The sequence below is a fragment of the Podarcis erhardii genome (assembly GCF_964252035.2).
Source record: "Podarcis erhardii genome assembly, chromosome: 4".
NCBI classification, from domain to species: Eukaryota; Metazoa; Chordata; class Lepidosauria; order Squamata; family Lacertidae; genus Podarcis; species Podarcis erhardii.
Genome location: NC_138508.1, coordinates 77,639,382 through 77,659,797, shown reverse-complemented (window position 1 = coordinate 77,659,797; position 20,416 = coordinate 77,639,382). Strand labels below are relative to the sequence as shown.

At 43.2% G+C, this 20,416-nt stretch overlaps 1 protein-coding gene across 1 annotated transcript in view; it reads right to left on the bottom strand.

The window, feature by feature from the left end:
- Positions 1–507: 507 nt before the first annotated feature.
- Positions 508–20,416, bottom strand: part of SLC9A4 (solute carrier family 9 member A4) — a 37,312-nt gene continuing 17,403 nt past the window's right edge. Inside the window, exons 4-12 of the mRNA XM_081858399.1 lie at positions 20,111–20,328; positions 18,382–18,584; positions 18,000–18,086; positions 16,238–16,308; positions 14,133–14,294; positions 9,625–9,721; positions 6,973–7,104; positions 4,377–4,458; positions 508–1,507 (exon numbers count right to left, since the gene is read on the bottom strand). Coding sequence (XP_081714525.1) covers positions 1,131–1,507; positions 4,377–4,458; positions 6,973–7,104; positions 9,625–9,721; positions 14,133–14,294; positions 16,238–16,308; positions 18,000–18,086; positions 18,382–18,584; positions 20,111–20,328 — 1,429 coding nt within the window. The 3' untranslated portion in view covers positions 508–1,130. The remainder of the gene's footprint in view (positions 1,508–4,376; positions 4,459–6,972; positions 7,105–9,624; positions 9,722–14,132; positions 14,295–16,237; positions 16,309–17,999; positions 18,087–18,381; positions 18,585–20,110; positions 20,329–20,416) is intronic.

The following is a 20,416-nucleotide window of genomic DNA, read 5'->3' as shown; positions in this document are numbered from 1 at the left end:
AATAAATAGGAGCAAGAATAGATGCAGACCCACAGAGCTTAAATAATACAAATAACAATTAAGACTCCTTATGCTCTTCCCACCCAGGACGGCCCTGCCCTCGGCCTACCCCACAGAGCCTACACATCACATGGGGCAGGGCTTGGCAGAGGCAGCCTCTCCTCCTCGCCCACTCTCCAGCAGCCGCTACAAGCTGCCTGAGAGAAGAGGCCAGCAGCAGTGGCCCTGGAGAGACCATGCAGAGGCTATACAGGGTGCTCCCTCACAGCTGCCACTGCTGCTGCCACTGCTGCCACTGCTCAGGACAAGTGTTAACTCATCCTTCTCCCAGAGCTCAGTAGTGGTGGCACCAGCGGAGGAAATAGGGACATTCCAGAATCAAATCAGAAGCCGGGGTGGCATTCGTAATTCCGGGACTGTTGTCTCTGGAAAAGAGGGAGACTTGGAGGGTATGCAAACAGACCCATAAGTGAGTCTCCGTGATGGGAAAGAGATATATCAGAATTATCCATCTGGTAGAATGAGACCATTTTTGCGGATGCATGGGAGTGATGAATTGGCAGCCCCCTCCAACCTGCCTGTCTCATTTTTCTGGCCATCCCACTTGCCTTCTGGTCCTCCTGTTTCTTTGGGTACCACCCAGCTGTCAAGACACAGCTCTTTCTTGCCCCCCTGCCCCTCTTCCCTACCTTTCCCCGAGGAAAAGGCCCTGAGCACATGACCAAGCCCATTTCATAGCACTGTGTGCAGAATCGCACCTAAAGCCAACTCCCAGTGATTATTTGCATTACTGAAACCCTTGCCAATACTTCAGTTAACACCGCCTATCCAGCTTTCTCTGTTCATTGTGGACATTTACAACGGCTAGGTTTTTCCACCTCCAAGAGTGGAAACGTAACTTAATTTTATAATGAGACTTCCGCATGAACTGCCAAAACTTCCTGCAGATTTCAGCACCGGCAATGTATACCTTGTTGCCAATCAGGTCTCACACATTTTGTTATGCATTGACCTCTTCCATCCATTAAGCTGGAATCAGGATGAGTTCAGAGGGTGTGTGTTTTAAATCAAATTCCGATACAAATCATGCCATTGCTCAAACGGCAGTTAAGCTCCATGAAGAGGAAGAATCACTCTTTTCTTCTAGTAAAGTGGCATTTTTGCCCACAAAAATCACCTTTGGGTTCTGCTGTCCATTTGTTAGAAGACGCTGATGGTATCGATGCCCTGTTCCCCTCGTCCTCTGACTCAAGTTCCTGAATAATATCAGTTTCAAGCACTGCAGTAAGCTGAGGTTTCGACCCTAACAGTGGCCTTTGTATTCTGGCTCTTTCAACCCATTCATTTGTTCTTCTTCTCTGACCTTTAAAACCTGCTGGCTCGACTCTTGGATGCAGCTGCTTCATCTGAAGTGATTCCCACTGTTGCCACTTTCTTCGCTGCCACCCTGGCCGAGGTTCTGAATGGAGCCTGATGAACACAGACTCGGAGTCACTGTTACACTCCCCTGGATTCAGAAACAAGTGAATAATATCAGTGGGGTTCAGCCCCTACATTTCCACCTCCTTCTACACCTCCTTCTCCTTTCAGACACAAAGAGATTGTTGATAAATGGACATAACACAGCATCATATGGAAACTTGTTCTCTCTGAGGGCATTTGCTCAACGTGCTGTGCTTGCACTGCAATCCTATACATGCTTAACTAGGACTCAGCTAGACTGGAAAAGAAAAAGCGATTTGTATATGTTGTATATGCGATATAACATTGTGCCACCAGAAGGCGCTGTGGAGTCCTGTTTTTCTTTACCTGTTTTCCCTGTTTAAATATACAATGCGTTTAACTGAAACACTTCTTTGATGCCCTAGAAGCAGTGCTGTTTTGTGGTGGTTCTCACCAGTACATAATCTCTTGTTCTTTTTTGCTGCCCATGGCAGCCATTTTGTGCTGACACCCACAGCACTTCTATCATGATACAAGTACCTACGCCTCATTTTTTTTACTCCCCCTCAAAAGAGCACCACCTAGGAGTACATTTCATTGAACCTAATGGGACTTAATGCAAAGGATTGAATTGTTAGAGATGTACATCTTTTGCGAATCTGGGTAGGTTAAGGTCAATATTTGAAGAATTAAGGCCATTTCATAGATTATGCAAAGGCAAGGCCTGGGTTTTAGACCTGCAAGGCTTTAGCCCTCATGACTGGGGAAAAGCATATTCACTGTACAAAAATCAGAACTGTTTCTAAACTACTTGATGTCTTCTTCACCTGATTTTTCTAATGCCATTCCCATTCCTATGAGCAGTGCTTTTTTTCTAAAAAAATATTTAGGGATACTCTCATTTTGACTCAACAAAATCAGCATTTTATAGTTCAAATTGGGAAAAATAAATACAGTAAATGGACAAAAGTACAAAGATTCACAAAATGTTTAGGGGTATGTGTACCCCTGCATTCCCCCAGAAAAAAGCACTGCCTATGAGCATATACTTTATGAGAAATGTCAGCCCAGCTTATCTGCCATGCTCCCCTTCCTGCCCCTGCCTTCACTTATCCTTCTCTTCTCCAAATTATATCACCAACACCCACCTCAGCATTTTTCTTTTAGTTCACCAGATCTTCGACCCCCTTTCCTGTGGCTACACAGCTCACATGGCTCCGTTGCCACCTATATTCTTTTATGCTGCAATTTCTGCTCACTATTTTTGGCACGGCTAAATGACGCAAGACCAAAAAATCCAAGTTAGGCAAGTCTCTAATTATCCTGTGTCGAAAAACAGAATGGGTTTTGGGGCACCAGGGTTTAAAAGCCCCAAGACCAAAGAATTTTAGCTTCAGGGGCCTTTGATAAGCCTTAGGTTGCAGAGGGCAAGTCTTCCATCAGCATCATATGATCATTATACAGTCCCATAAAGAAACACAGACCCTTTGGCACACATTGGGTGCTTTAGGGCTTGAAAGCATTTGCAGCTACTTATACCTCTCTTTTTCCAAATCATGCTTTGAACTATTAATTATAAAAAAATGAGTTCATTGGGGGAGCATACTAGATACCATCTTATAGATGGTGTCACAACCTACTCTAAAGTTGGTCACACCACCAGCATTGCAACCATACATGTGACTAAAAAAAAATTGGTTCCTTAAGATGTGTATGTGTGGGTTCTTGTCGGAAAAGGCTGGAGACTGTTTCAGACATAGCGCAAGAGCCAGGATGTGCATATAGCTTAAATAGTTACTTAGATCCTACAGGAATGTCTCCACCTCCATAGTTCAGCCCGGACACTGAGGTCCAGCACCGAGAGCCTTCTGGCGGTTCCCTCACTGTGAGAAGTGAAGTCACAGGGAACCAGGCAGAGGGCCTTCTCGGTAATGGCCCTCCTATCAGACGTCAAGGAAATAAACAACTATCTGACTTTTAGAAGATATCTGAAGGCAGCCCTATATCAGCCCTGTATTTTTAATGACTGATTTTTAATATTTTGTTGGAAGCCGCCCAAAGTGTCTGGGGAAACCCAGCCAGATGGGTGGGGTATCAATAATAAATTATTATTACTATTACTACTACTACTACTACTACTGCAAAATATTAATTGCAATACCCCACATGCTCTCAGCCACTAGCACACTTTTCTTTTGAGATGCATCGTTATTCTCCAGAATGAAAAGTCTTGTTTTTGCACAAGGCACATTATGGATGATGATCCCAGGCCATAGTTATGAATTAGGGATCTGTAGCTGTGCATCAAAAAATAAGCACTGAGCCACCACTAATGAAACATTCACATCACTGGGAGAATGTCCCCTAACACCCGCCTTAGCCTTGAGCCTGGCCCACCGCTGTTTTGTTTTTGTTTGTTTGCTTTGCACTAGACACTGTCAAATGCACTGCCCCATGACAGTAATGGCCACAGTTGCCATAAATGAATAAGGAGTCTGCAGCTGCACACCCCAAAACAAGCACTGGACCACCCCAAATGACATCTACAACACCAGGGGAACACCTGCTACAGAATTGAGCCCAGCCCAACTGCTTCCTTTTTGCACAAGGCGCTGTTGTTTTCTGCATTTTTCTCACCTTTGCAAACACCGGCATTCCTATCTCCCATCTTGTTTGGTCAAAGGACTAAGTCAAAAAATAATCAGTCCTGTTTACTATTCTTTGTGATATCTTTACAGTAATGTCATCGCAAAGGATGAGTGTGTCTCTCCAAGGGAAAACAAATATTCTGGTGGACACCATTTCATCCATCCTTTGTCCCAACTTCCACTTAGCGGGAATGTGTGTTTTATAGCTATTTGCAAATTCATAAATAGTGTGAATTGGCAGCAATTCAGCATTTTTCCTGTGTTATTTTGATCAAAGAGAATTACCTGTTAGATCATCGTCATCTCTTCTGGTTGCTTGGGCATTACCAAAGGGTAAAGATAAGTAGCGCATACTTCTGCTGGCAGCCTATGGACAAATAAGTGTGAGACAAGGTGATTCAAATGTGCAGTGTGTCGTGTGTTATACTTTCAACAGATTTGAATACTGGTGACTCTGGGGGAAAGTATGTCAGTGAGAATTGATGGTTACATTTGAAATGAGTGATTAATGTATTGCTCTATTGTAAATGAAAAAAATCTTCAAAAAGTAGCTTAAACAAACCTGAAACATCTAGAGCATTGATTCAAAGCACACTTTACAAGACAGCAGTTAACAGAGGGAACTCATGCTAAACCTTGCAAGGTAGTTCTTTATGCTATCAAATTTATTTATGTCGTTTTAATCTATAGAAGTATTTATATACTGCCCACGTACATAAAATATCAAGGTGGTGCAAAACATAGAATCGCATATTTTAGAATACTGCTTCCTGTGGGAAGTAACTTTTCGCAGGTTGGAATATAGCTGTGGTGTTGATGAAATCAGGGCAAATAATTAGTGGGACCTCCAAGAAGAGAAGACAGGAATGGGAAGTAACTTGTCTGTAGCAGATGAAAGGATGGAGAAGTGGAAATTCTCTAAGTTGCATCTTCATGAAGGGTAGAGAAGAAGCTTCCTAAGGAATGGCAAATGATTGTACCTTGTTGCAGTTCACAACCAGTGAACACTGAATACCCTAAACATTTCCCAAAAGGGCGCTACAATATCTTACCTTGGTCCTGGCAACTTTACAGGCAAGGATGGTTTTTCCTCTAAATAAATTCCATTTGACTACACAGATACAGCATTAAGGTTTCAAAACTGGACTTTGTTTCAGAATCAGAGGCAAATTTCACATAATATTTTTGATACTGCAAATTTGATGGACCCAGTGTTGCCACTACTAAACTTGTGTGTGGTGGTGGTGTGGGGAGGTTTAAACTTTTCTGTCGTTCCAGTTCACTTTATGCTGCTCAGCTAAATGAAGAAGAGCTGGGAGTGGTGAAATGGCTGGAGGGCAGAAAACCACTTTATCTGGAGGGCCCCCCCTTTTTTTCTGCTGCTTAGCAGAAGCCATACTGTGGGCCATCTGAGAATACACTGTGGGAAGAAGCCCAGGGAGCACAGATTACTACATAAAAGGGGTGTGGGTGGGTGTTTCTTAGAAACTATGCATACTGCCCTGAGAACATGCCTACTGTATTGCCTGGAGTATGTACAGTACAGATTGCAGTCAAGATATGCACATTGCCCTAGGCCCTTTGGGGAATTATACATAATGGCTGGAGGATGTACAAGATAAAGTGGAGATATGCACATTCCCCAAGGTCTGCTGGAGATTATGCATATTGACCAAGAAATGTGCATAATTCCCTCTTTGTGGAAAGCTTATGTGCATGAGGCTTGGTGAATGCGCACAATGAGAAGGTCCCAGTGGCACAATGGATCAGTGTGTCTTGCTGTTAATCAGAAGGTTGGTAGTTTGAGCCGACCCAGGGACGGCCATGGCTTGTTTTAACAAACCAGCATCAGAATAAACCACAGTTTTCCTGGCTCAAACATAACAGGAAACTGCAGCTTTTATTTTAAAGTGAGAGTGGATGTTTCAATCCCTTACAGCATGCATTAGGAGGGAGGGAAGGAGGGGTCTACAAGCCTAAGGCTCACTCAGACTGACGCTCATTTTGTTTGTTATCTTGAAAAATCTGGCCAGCACGACTGTGGGCAAAATAAGCATGTATACATGTCACATGCAATTTATACTACAGCTCTAGTTTACTAACCCCACTGTAAAACTGGGCTGAGTGAAGTACTCATATGCCAAAATATTTGGAACCTATAATTAAAGCAGATACTTGCACCACAGAGCCTAGGTCTTGACGATCAGAAGGTTGGTGGTTCGAATCCCCGCGATGGGGTGAGCTCCCGTTGCTCGGCCCCTGCTCCTGCCAACCTAGCAGTTCGAAAGCACATCAAAGTGCAAGTAGATAAATAGGTACCACTCTGGCGGGAAGGTAAACGCCGTTTCCGTGCACTGCTCTGGTTCGCCAGAAGCGGCTTAGTCATGCTGGACACATGTACGCTGGCTCCCTCAGCCAGTAAAGCGAGATGAGCGCCGCAACCCCAGAGTCGTCCGCGACTGGACCTAACAGTCAGGGGTCCCTTTACCTTTTTACTTGCAAATAAAGGAAGCAAATTGGACTATCCTAAATCAGATACAGCAGATAGATTTTTGGCAATAACCAATGCCTCCAGCTTGGGGAAACAAATGTCTAGGAGGACTATCTACTGGGACCTGCTCACATCTCTGTTTAAACAACAGAACTTGGCAACTACCTTTTTTACTGTTTTACTTTCCTGAGCAGCTGTGTTTCTAGCTTTCACACTCTTTTCTTATGGCTGTCTAGCCCACATGGAGACTGTGGCACATGGCTATTGCTGTTTGTTGAGTATGCACCTTTGTAAAACAATAGATACTCTTAGGGAGGAAGAGAGTGCTTGGGACGCAGCTATTTGCAAACCTCGATTCCACACCAATACCACCTCTTGTGTAACATGTACCTGTCCTCCCCATGGAAGGCTGTATCCTTTCCTCACGGTTTGCCTCAGGCTCTGCTGGCGCCGAATGAGGATTTCTTTGGCTTGCTCCTCATTTGCGTCTGCGGCAAGGCTGTACCTGTTGTACGACAGCGTCTGAAAACAAGGAAATCACAACTTGATATTCTTTCCATGTGATTTTCTAGAGCAGGTGGCTTTTGGGTTTTGACCCAAGTCAATGCACTTCATCCTGCCTTCATTTCCACCAACAAGGATCAAACAATGTACATTTTTTGAAGGAGCATCTCCACCCCCATTGTTCTGCCCGGACGCTGAGGTCCAGCGCCAAGGGCCTTCTGGCGGTTTCCACATTTCGAGAAGCAAAGCTACAGGAAACCAGGCAGAGGGCCTTCTCGGTAGTGGCGCCCGCCCTGTGGAACACCCTCCTATCAGATGTCAAAGAGATAAACAACTACCTGACATTCAGAAGACATCTGAAGGCAGCCCTGTTTAGGGGAGTTTTTAATGTGTGACATTTTAGTGTATTTTTGGTCTTTGTTGGAAGCTGCCAGAGAGGCTGGGGTAACCCAGCCAGATGGGTGGGGTACAAATTATTATTATTATTATTATTATTATTATTATTATTATTATTATTATTATTTTAACATAGTCTGTATGCCGTGGGTAGGAACAATGTTTTAGCCTGAAGACCATTTTGCTTGCGGACAAATGTTTGGAGTCTACACGGCCATGGTGGGTGAGAACAACAAGTGAACAGAATGACAAATGTGACTCTGACTTTTTTTACAGTGCATTCCAGCTATGCAGAAGTGAGGGCTACACGCAATCTCTCCATACTCAAGGACACAAACCAGTCAAAAGTACTTGAGGGGGGAAACAGAGGAGGGCCAGTGCATAACTGTCAAGTGTCCCTTATTTGAAGGGACAGTCCTTTATTCCAGCGCCATGTCCCGCTGCTGTCCCTTATTGATGGATGTCCCTTAAATGTCCCTTAAATTTCAAAGGAAGCAGCTCCTCTCCCTCCCTCCCTGGCGGCCAGGGAGGAGGGAGGCTCCAACTGTGTTGCTTGGCTGTGTTGCTCACCCAATAAGAAGTCTAAGAACGACGGGGGGGGTGGAGCTTGCATGCCTTGTGTGTGGCTAGTTAATGCAAGCTGAGAGGTTTTTTGAATGCTGGACGCCATTTTGTTGCACGTGCTGCTGCAAACTTTGCAGTGCAAAGCCAGGCCAGGGAGCCATCTTAAGTTGAGGCTGCATAGGCCTTGTGGTGCATGTGATTCAGATTCTATTCAGTTGAACCTCTGGTTACAAAGTTGGTTGGACAGTGTTCTCGAAGCTACCCAGCATGAGTTTGACCAGACTGCAGGAGGACAGGAAGACTGGAGTCCCTTATTTTGGCTGCTGGTCCCTTATTTTCAAGGCTGCTGGTCCCTTATTTTCAAATCTGTATGTTGACAGCTATGGGCCAGTGAAGTGTTGTGGTCTGGGGGAAGGCCATAATTGGAGAAGAGTCTTGCGGGCTGGGCAGAAAGGCCACATTTTGGGTTCTATCCAACTCTACAATTCTATGATTTGGTCCCTAGGCCTGAGATTTCCCACCCCTGCCTAAAGGGGCTATGGTTATGTAACAACAGTATTAGGCAACTCTAGATTTAAGAAAGCAACAATGGCGTCTTGTGGTGCTGTATTTACGGTGGCATATGCATTCATGAATTACTGCCCACTAATCCGTGAAAGCTTGTGACATTAAAATACAAAACTGTTTGTCTTCAAGGTGTCGCAAGATTCCTTGCTGTTTTGCCGCAACAGACTACTGCAACTATCCCTCTGGAAATTGTTTTGCAAAGAAAGTCTTTAGTCCATGGAAGCTTTTGCTATAATAAATTTGCTAGTCTACAGAGTGCCACAGGAGCCTTTGCTGGCTTGTGCTGCGACAGATTAAGACGATTACCCCCTTGTTTAGAAACAACCAGAGAGACACTTTTACTATTTGCGTTGTTAAAGCAAGGGATGTCTGCCCCCTGGTGCCAGTCTCGGGAGTCTCCTGCTATCTGGCAGCGTAGATGGCAATCAAAAGCGAATATTCGCAAAGGAAAGGACGGGGGTTTCTTTTCTTTCATGTTTTGGGGAAACAGCCCAGTGAGTGCAGATATCGAATTTGTGGGAAACACCATCGCCTTAGCGAAACACAAACACACAAAACAAGTACATAGGAACCTAAGAAGATGGGTGCAGGATCAGGCCAAAGGCCCAAATAGCATTCCTGTTCTCATAGCGGTCAACCAGATGCCTATGGAAAGCCAAAAATTTAAACCTGAGTGCAACCGTTTCCCCTCCACTTGTGATTTCCAGCAACGTGGCTATCATAGATACTAAGCCACTGTATCTTACCTTCTGTAAATTTGTCTAATCCCCTTTTAAAGCCACCCACATTGGAGACCATCACTGCATCCTGAAGTAGAGAATTCCACTGTTTAACTATGTATTAACTGCGGGTTTGAATCTATATTTTCCATAATGTTGTCCCGTGGCTCAGCTGCAACCAGCAACGCTAACATTTCTGCTCTCGCTGACCGTTGCTAAGGCTTCAGAGACTGTGCAAACATGATCTTTTGTTCTATAGATATGAAGCATGCTACCAGAAAGAGAAACGGACCCTTTGCCTCACTTGATACAGATTGTGAGCCAGTATATTCTGTATGGAATCCACCTCTGCAGGCGAAAGTCTCTGCATCCTTCGATTTCTAAACCTCCTGCAGAGAAGGAAAGCAAACATTAGAATGACTAAGTCAAAGGGCCAACGGTTACTCCTGCATAGTGGTTGTATGTACACACTAATATTGGCATGTATTAGTTACGCTCGGGCTGTTTTGCCAAGAAGGGATAGCAAAGGATCACTCATAAATCAAAGAAGCAAGCCATCTCTTTGTAGTGTGAATGTGCGCATGAATGAGTAAGCGTACATTCACGTTATTTTATTGCCTTTGGCGTTTCAATCCGCAAGTCCAAAAGGAAAGCAAGTTAAAACAATCGTAAAAAAGAAAAGTTAAGAAATCCACATAAAATCTCTAGTCTTTGACCTACATAGAAAGCGTTGCTTTGTCGAAAACTGACGGAGGTTGAGTAATGAAGGACTAAAGTTAGTTGAACTTATTCAAATTAAAAAAAATCTTCAAAACTATAAAACATAATACAGTGGTACCTTGGGTTACAAACACTTCAGGTTACAAACTCTGCTAACCCGGAAGTAGTACCTTGGGTTGCGAACTTTGCCCCAGGAGGAGCAGGAGGCCCCATTATGAAAGTGTGCCTCAGGTTAAGAATGGTTTTTTGTTAAGAATGGATCTCCAGAATGAATTAAGTTTGTACCCCGAGGTACCATTGTACTAGAATTCCAACTACCCCATAGCTGTGTGGCTCTGCCTGTTAGGTGCTAATCCAAATAAAAGCATCTTCCAGTCCTTTTAGGAATTCAGATTCAGATCCTAGGGTGTCTCCAGGAAAAGGGTGCTTCTCCCATTCTGGGAGCTACCAAGAACTTATCACAAGGACATTTACAGATTGTCTGTAAGCCACTGGGCGGTAGCTGAGGAGTAAAAGATAAACTTTGCAAGCGGAAAGTCCCCGGTTTAATCCCTGACACCACTAGCTAAGTACAGAATCAAAGAACTGTAGAACTGGAAGGGACCCAAGGGTCATCTAGTCCAACCCCCTGCAAAGCAGGAATCTCAGCTAAAGCATCCATGACAGGTGGCCATCTCCGGCCTGAAACCCTGATGACCTGCTGCCGGTCCAGGTAGGTCATGCTTAGCTTGATGGACCAGCAGGTCTGACTCAGTATTAAGCAACCTCCTGTATATTCCTATCTTTAAAATCATGATGGGGTCAGTCTCTACAGAACTCTTCTCATGTCGCTTCAACTGTCTGGAAGCTGCAGTAACCATCTGCATACTGGAGATCACATGTCATTGCAGCAATCATCTCTGCATGGCAACCCCATTTTTCTGTTTGTTTTTTTATGGCTCATGCCATTGCTACATGCACACATTCCAACCAGCATTCCAAGGCTGGGGGCAAGGAAGGAAAGGAGGTTGTTGTTGTTGCTGCTGCTGCTCTTGGAAATTGCTTCACCCTGAACCTAGTACAGTGGTACCTTGGTTCTCAAACGGCTTGGTACTCAAACAACTTGGAACCCAAACACTGCAAACCCAGAAGTAAGTGTTCCGGTTTGCGAACCTTTTTCGGAAGCCAAATGTGCTCCATTTTGAGTGCTATACTTCCAATTTGAGTGCCACACTTCCGTTTTGAGTGTCTATTTTGTGCTTCAGTTTTTGCAGATCTCTCTTTTTGTTTTGGTGACTATGTGGAACCCAGTTCAGCAACTGATTGATTGGTTGTGTGACTGCAGTACAGTGGAACCTTGGGTTGCGGACATAATCCATGATGGAGGCACATCCATAACCCACAACATTCGTAACCTGCAGCGCTGCATCTACACACGTGCGTAACGCAATTTGGTGCTTCTGCGCATGTCCGAGTGGCGAAACCCGGAAGTAACCCTTTCCGGTACTTCCAAGTTTCCCGCAGTCCGCAACCTGAAAACGCATAACCCAAAGCGTTTGTAACCTGAGGTACCACTGTACATTATTTATTGCTTTCATTTTATGGACCAATGGTCTCGTTAGATAGTAAAATTCATGTTAAATTGCTGTTTTAGGGGTTGTTTTTAAAAGTCTGGAACGGATTAATCCATTTGGCTTTGCTTTCTATGGGAAAGAGTGTCTTGGTTTTGGAACGGACTTCCGGAACGGATTAAGTTTGAGAACCAAGGTACCACTGTAACAGCTTATTCCTTAATGCTGGTTTAAGTTCCCTTGCCATTCTGACCCACCCTATCCCTATTTTCTCCAAAATGTGGTAGCAACGCCTTTGAGTCATGTGGCCAGTTTCTTATGTGAGAGCAGTTGGATGAAAGCAAATCACCGCAAGTTGCAAAACACATCGCGATATTGACTTTCTGTTAATATCTTTTGTCTCTTTTCTTTATAGCCCACCTTTCTCCCCCGTTGGCTTAGCTTGAGCCTTGAGCACTTTGAAGTCATATGATACTCGCACAGATGTGCCAAGATCACCAGTCAACAAATCTTAGAAAACTCCCCAAATGTAACTGGAGCTGAATCACAACAGCTATCACTTGCAGAAATAGGTACTCAATCCTTACAGATGCACCACCATGCAAAAACAGCTCTACTCTAGGGGACAGTTCACACGTCATGACATCTCTGTACAGCAAGAGCAGTTCTAACTGTCCTTGAGCTCAAATTCCTTTGTAATGTACACTGTAAAATCAGAGATCACAGATACATTCAGTGTTTTTCGTGTTGTGATCATTGGTGCACAGCACAATAGCCTCTTCTTTTCTTTTTCGTGCTGGCACCCGCAGCACTTTTATCAAGATACGAGTTTTGACGCCTCATTTTTACAACAACCACAAAGTACTGGATACACCCAATAGCAATTATTGTCACTGACACTTTTTCTAACTGCCACAATCTTGGGAAATGCTGTAGGATACGGTCAGGATTGTCTAGTTAACTATATTGCTGCAAATCTGTTCCAGGCTTAGTCCAGAGTTAGGACTACTTGTGCGTAGAAGAAATAATTGTGTGTAAATGGTTAGCTAATCTAGTTCTCTAGATGTTTCAATTAAAATAACCTTAGTTTCAGGTGAACAATGAGCAACTCCACAAACATTATGAAAGCAATTGGTCATACAACTAGAACTCAAATATAAAAATGGAAAACTCTTTTCATGAAGTTAGCTATTAACCAAGCAACTTGATAATAGTAAGCATATCTGCTTCAGGGAGAAGCAGGAAACTTTCTGTTTAATAAACCCACTTCCTTTTACATTTGCGCTTCAGTGCTGTACAACTTATGATACAAATCTGTTTTTAGGTAAAGCAAAGGAGACCTGTTAACCACTCAATAAAATGTTTATTTTATTGAGAGCCTTTGCTTGTTTATTACATTTTGTAGTTAAATAGTAAGGTTAGTGCAGGTATTATAGTTGCACGGAGAAAAATGGCTTCAGAGCTAACATCCTTGGTTTCTTTAAAAGCAGACTGTAACTTTCTCCTAATGTTCTACTCTTACTGTGATTGTATTTCAGCATCTTGTAAGTCAGGCTTCACCCACCTGGTTCCTTCCAGGTGTTTTGGACTACAACTCCCATCAGCTCCAGTCGACATGGGGCTCATGGGAATTGTAGTCTAAAACATCAGATTTCATTATTTAACACAGGATAGTAAAATAAACAGGATGCCACCATACATCAAGGGGTAACTGGACAAAGTCAAATCTGGTTCCTACATAATCTCAGTTGTGTTTTATATGTATCACAGAATCACAAAGTAATCATAGAATCATAGAATCATAGAATCATAGAGTTGGAAGAGTTTTAGAAAATTATTACAGTTACGTTGTACTGGAGCTCTATATAAGCAGGCTGACTGAACCCTTCAGTTCAGTTCTCTTCTGGCCTGTGAATAAACAAGAGCTCATAGAATCATAGAATCATAGAATCATAGAGTTGGAAGAGACCACAAGGGCCATCGAGTCCAACCCCCTGCCAAGCAGGAAACACCATCAGAGCACTCCTGACATATGGTCGTCAAGCCTCTGCTTAAAGACCTCCAAAGAAGGAGACTCCACCACACTCCTTGGCAGCAAATTCCACTGTCGAACAGCTCTTACTGTCAGGAAGTTCTTCCTAATGTTTAGGTGGAATCTTTTTTCTTGTAGTTTGGAACCATTGCTCCGTGTCCGCTTCTCTGGAGCAGCAGAAAACAACCTTTCTCCCTCCTCTATGTGACATCCTTTTATATATTTGAACATGGCTATCATATCACCCCTTAACCTCCTCTTCTCCAGGCTAAACATGCCCAGCTCCCTTAGCCGTTCCTCATAAGGATCCAAATGAGTTTGGCTCCAAAGAAAATAAGTTGCCCTCAGATCTCATTGAAATCAGCAGTGCTTAAGTTAGTCGTCTAAGACTTTTCACATTAATTTTAGTGGGGCTTTAGTGCAACTAACTTACTCTCAATCCTTATTTTCAAGTATGCATCCATATCCCACTTATCTGAGCTGAAAGAAGATACTCACAAAGAAGATGATTTGGAAGAAGGTGGCTTCATCTCTCCACGCTCTAACATCTCAATGACTTGTTTTATTTCCAGTTTCTTGTACAGGGAGACAATGCTGGATTTTGGTTGGTGCTTGTGTAACAAAATCTTCTTGAGGACTCTGTTGTCAAATTTCTTAAATCTGGTAAGAGCAACAGCAACAACAACAACAAAACATTATTTCGAGAATTAAATAATGGACAAGCCTAAGGCATCTTCTTGAGCTTCTTAAGGACCAGACATCAAACGGCAAAGAGGTGCAGTTCAACGAAGACACTGTGTTGAACTGATAAGACAAGGACAAGTTACAGTAATGGGAGAAAGAGGGTGAAAGCACCTAAACACATTCATGGCTGTAAAGGGAAAGGGAAATCCTGATTTGCTTTGTAGAAAGGGGGTGTTCTAATAAGGCATAAGAGTAATAGCTCTGCTTAAAGTCATAATGTGTCACAGCAGAGTTCTAAATGGTCTGTTCATTTGGGTCTGTTGTGTCCATCAGCATTTCAAAAGGTACCAATAAAAATAAAACATTTATGTAAATAATGGACAATTTGGAGGAAGAACAACCAAATACAGGCTGCCTTAGCTCCAATCAGCATTGCTTACCCTTTTCTTTTAGCAGGGAACAGAGAGACTGAGGTTGCAATGCTATGCACGCTTAATCTGCTAGCGCCACTGCTACCATTTGCTATCTTGGCAAATACACCACTAAACCATAAGCAAATGGTCAAGATGTGAAGAAGTACATCAAGATGTGATGGTCAAGATGTGGTGCTCTGGAAGAAGCCTGCAAACGCTGGCTGAGATTGGCAAGGGACACACTCACCTACATTGTGTGCATGTGCCACACACACTTTTCTTAACATTTCAGAATTCGCCATGCTACCACCTTCAAGCATTGCCACTGATGTATGTCGTATTTTTATCCCCAGTCCCCATTTCCTTTTTTAAACATTGCATGAAAAGAAGCTCAGATGAACACAACACATGCAAGCCAGAAGCAGGGGACCCAGTTGTGCACTGGTTGTGTGAATAGGGCTAAACACAGCACCTTAGTACAGTGGTATCTCTGGTTCGGAATTCAGGCTCGGTCAGAGGTATGTGCCTATCTGCAGGCACCGGCTGAATTCCTTTGACCTCCCTCCGGCGACTCCCGGCAGGAAAAAACACACGAGGTCCGTTCCGGCGATTTTCCTCAGGCTGTGAGAAAAACACACCAACTGCTTCTCCTCCTTCTCCTCCTCCCTGCATATACCCAGGGAGGGGAATCAGACACAGACAGAAATTTAACTACATGCTTTTATTCCTGTCTTTAGCAGTCATACAGTAAAAGATGTCTGCTCTCTTCAACAAACAGAGAGAAACTCTAAACTCCACCCATGTACATCCTGTACAGGTCATATGACACACACTGAGCTCATATCCTGTGCTCAATAAGGATGGACTGCCCCTTTGTTTCCATGGCAGCAGACACACACATCCTGTCTGGCTTGGCAGCCACTAGCAGCTGTCTGAGCTGTTAGAGCCTTTGCTTGCTGCAGCATTGCTGCTTTAGAATAACACACAACACATGCAAGCCAGAAGCAGGGGACCCAGTTGTGCACTGGTTGTGTGAATAGGGCTAAACACAGCACCTTAGTACAGTGGTATCTCTGGTTCCGAACGGAGTCCATTCTGGAGGCCCATTCGCAACATGAAAAGAGCGCAACCCACAGCAGTGCACCTGCACATGCACAGGTTACGATTCGCTGCTTCTGCACATGCACGTGATGTCATTTTGCACTTCTGCACATGCGCGAGTGGCGAACCCCGGAAGTAACCCTTTCCGGTACTTCCGGGTCACCGCGGGATGTAACCTGAAAGAACGTAACAAGAAGCAGACGTAACATGAGGTATGACTGTAATAAATTCAATGAGAAGTAAGTAAAACACCTGGCTCTCAGACTTATAGTGCGATGCCAAAGAGAACACAAAGAAGTGGAAGTCAACAATCGTAGAGTATTTTCAGTCTGGTCCATTTTACTATTATTAGAGTAACACTTTCAGTTATTTTCTTTTACCTGACAATGGCAGACACAATCTTACTTGTCTCTCAGTTGATAATGACTCCATTGTCCGCATATATCTTCAATTCCCGCCTTTAAATGGTCCATCAGCTACAGACATACAGGAAGTTGGAGAAAGGTGTGAACAACGTTTTAAAGCCATTGCTGCTGTAACAATGTTTATGTGCAAAGAAGATGACAACACAATTTTGAACAGCCATAATCTAGAATACAAAAAAAAACTGAGCCAGACCATTGGCTCATCTAAGCTCTATACTGTCCACACTGACTGGAAGTGGCTCTCCTGGGTTTCAGTCAGGGAACATCTTGGCCCTTCCTTGAGAGGCCAAGGATTTAACCTAGGGCATTCTGCATTCAAAACAGGTGCTTACCACTGATCTATGGCACAGAACTAAGACAGCACCACCATTAAGAATAACACTACCAGAAAGTTCTTCTGCCCAAAGGCAGGATTCTTCAAGCATCAAGTTATGCCATCCTGACAGAAGATGTCAGAAGACTGATTCTAATTGTCCCAAGTGGCGATAAAAATAATTCCACTTCCTAATCTAACAAATGTCATAGCTAGGTATATGTAATTACGTAGGAGTAGGGATGGGTGAATGTGTCAATTTCAGTTTCTCTCAGTTTCCTAGTTTTCCAGTCTTAACTCCAGCTCTCCACATTTCGACATCTGTTTACAAGTGTTTTCTTTAAGAAGTCATTGTGAAAATTCATCACCATTTGAGTGCTAATTTCTCCTACCATACGTATTTTGTTTGAGAATTTGATTACTATACAGTGGTACCTCAGGTTAAGTACTTAATTCATTCTGGAGGTCCGTTCTTAACCTGAAACTGTTCTTAACCCGAAGCACCACTTTAGCAAATGGGGCCTCCTGCTGCCGCTGCGCCGCCGAAACACGATTTCTGTTCTCATCCTGAAGCAATGTTCTTAACCTGAAGCACTATTTCTGGGTTAGCGGAGTGTGTAACCTGAAGCGTATGTAACCTGAAGCGTATGTAACCCGAGGTACCACTGTACACATTTTTACAAAGCAATTTGCCCAGCTGTAATGCATCTTTGCTTTTTTTATTTTCACCACTATGTGCATTTTAGTGCATGTTGACCCTAAAATATTCATTCTTGTACACATTGCTTGGCTGGAGAACTGCATTCCAAAATCGGGAGAAGTGGAAATTTCAGAAGGTGGCTATGTTTTGGTTCATAGCTGGTTTCAAAAACTGAAAAATAGGTAGATTTGCCTATTAATGTGAACTGAATAGAATTGAAGCCCCATGCCTAACATGGGGCTCAATGGAGCTTAATCCCATGCATAGGACTTCAGCTTTAACACAAACCACAGCCCTACTTGAAAATTGGGGTTGAACCCATGACCTTCTGCATGCTTCACACCTGAGCTATGACTCTTCCCCAGGTTATTAAGGTCCAACACATTTTAAGGTGGAAGGCTTATAACAGTAGCAGAGCACATGCTTAGACGGCATGCAGGCTCCCAGGTTTGAATCCTGAGGTAATAATCAACTAAGTTTCCATCAGAGTAGACCCATTGGAATCAAGCAACACTACTAAGTAAGGTCAATTAAATTCAGCAGGTTTACTCTGCGTAATACCACCCCAGTATCTCCCATTTAAAAAGGATCAGTTGGAAGGAGGCATTGTGAAATATCTCTACCTAGGACTTGGAACCCACTCCCAGACAGAACAGACCATGGACAAATAGTTCCCCGACATTCAATTAAAATTATATTTTTTAAGATAAATTTAAAACTTCATCTTACTCGTATGTGAATTTCCTCATTGACAGACTCTTTTTTATTGGTCTTCTTAACGTCCAGGTACTTGACAAGTGGTCTAATGGTGATTCCCTTCATTTGGAACAAAGAAAGCGAGTTAACTTTTGATACAATATTCATTTCCCCATGAAATTGTGAAGCATGCTTAATCTTCATTGAACTGAGACTGCCAAATTGGACAGCACCTCTCTTCCCATCTGGACTATCATGTGAAGGAAGAGTGAAAGCGTCCCTTCTCTCACCAAAGGCAGGGGGATGAGGAAGTGAAGGTCTCGACACAGTCTGAGTTGGCCTGAGCTCCACCCCTCCTTAGAGACAGCCCTTTCAGCACTAACACCATGATATGGCAGGCAACTCATCTTCTTACCTGGATGAAGACAGTGAAATATGTAACCACAATAGTAGACGTTATAAACATCTTCTTTCTAGGAAAGAGAGATGCAGAGAGCAAGAAAGCCAGGGAAAAACTGCTGGCCCCTCGCAAGCCACTGTAGATGATAATGAGTTGATCTTTAAGAGTGAATCTGTGAGTCCGAAACTTGTTGATGATGCAGAACAAGAAAAGCACACCTAAGGAATGAAGAAGAAAAAATCAAAACTAACCAAGAAAAGTAACGGAATGGAAACTTCCACCAAACTAGGATGCAAACTTGTGCTTTCATACAGGCTGCCCCCAAACCACAGTGTGTTCTATTGCATTGTAACAGCTGAAATGTAGGAAGTCCATGTTCAAAACACCTCTATAATATTGTCAATAACAGCCTCCACCAATGTAGAGCTCTCCAGATGTTGATGGACTACAACTCCCACCAGCCCTTGCTAGCACAGCCCAAGGTCTTGAATGATGCAACAACATCTGGGAGCCACCACACTGGGGAAGACTGATACATAAACTTGCGCCCGATTAAATCCACACACATCGCATACTCTGAGAATTGTAGTCCTGTGAGATAGCTAGGGATCTTGAAGAACACTGGGCATCATGATTGGAGGTTGAGGATAAATCAGTATGGAATGCATACACAACCAGCATTTACATATACAGTACAGGTATTTACATGTGTAGACTGGCATGTAGTTCTCCTATATTGAGAGATTGGCCATTTTATTTATAAACAGTGGAGAATAAATCTCTAAAAGAATTAACAAGAGATCATCACTTCAACAACCCTGATATTGAGGTGATATAAAATTGTATTAAGCATGGAAAAGAAAGAAATGGGGAGGGGGTATGAAAAAGTAGTTACCAAAAATGGAAAAACATGACAGTCTTTCCTGCACATTTTTAGAAAAATGGGGAGATGTTGATGCACACTGTCCTCCTGGGGAAATGAGGCCATATGGTCTTCTATCCTGACCTCTGTGTGTTTGTTTGGAGATCAGAAGGGGGGGGGTGTCTTGGTGTACAACTGCAAATCCTTCTGCTTCAGGGTTCCCTAGATATCCATGCAACTGTACACCCACAGGCTCTGTTCTGAATTTCCAAATAACTGTGTGGAGGGGAGGAGCAGGGATGGCACATGCAATCTCACTCCTTCCATCCTTAACATGTTCAAATAAAAGATGAAAAGGCCTGTTATCATCAACAGATGATCACCATTTTATCTTGTGAGGGAGAAACACAACCTTCTAAACCACCTATACTGCTAGAATTTGACATGTTTTAATGCTAATTAAGGTTGGATATAAAGGTAGGATATAAATAAGTAAATATGATCCTACCCAGCCTCCCTGGAAGTGCTTTTAAAAAATGTCAAAATTGCTAAGATTTTTTAAAATTTATCAGTAAATGGCTTATATGCAAATGGTTGCCTGAATGACGATGAAAAGTAATTATGCTTGTGGTATAATTTCCTTCAACAATATATCTAGGGTTGCTCTTCTATAAGTAATTCTTTCTCTCAGCAAAGTTCAGTTTTGTATGAAGTGACCTGACCCGTCGAACACAACACACCTGCGAAACAGTCTTTGCTAAACTGGTTATACCAGTTAGCTCTGAACTTCCTAGCCTTTCTCTGCACTGAACGATGCTTTCAGTGACGTAAGGCCTTTCATCCACCTGGTTTAGTTCGATTATTAAAGCATTTCTTTCTTACTTAGTGCCCGCCAAACCACACAGAAGACCAGCGTGAAGCAAACAAAAGCCCAGTTCCACTCGTGGTTCCGCCTGACCGTAGACACTCCCATGAACACAAAGATCAGGGTCTCGCTGACGCTGCTCAGCATTTTCATGAAGTATTTTATCGTTGTGTAGGAATTCTGGGAAACGTTGGCCTCCACGTATTTCTTCATGGTCACTGCGCATGCTGTTATCCTGTTGGCTCACAAAGGGAAGGAAGTATGAGCCGTTGGAAACAGCAAAGGTAAGAAAGAAAGAAAGAAAGAAAGAAAGAAAGAAAGAA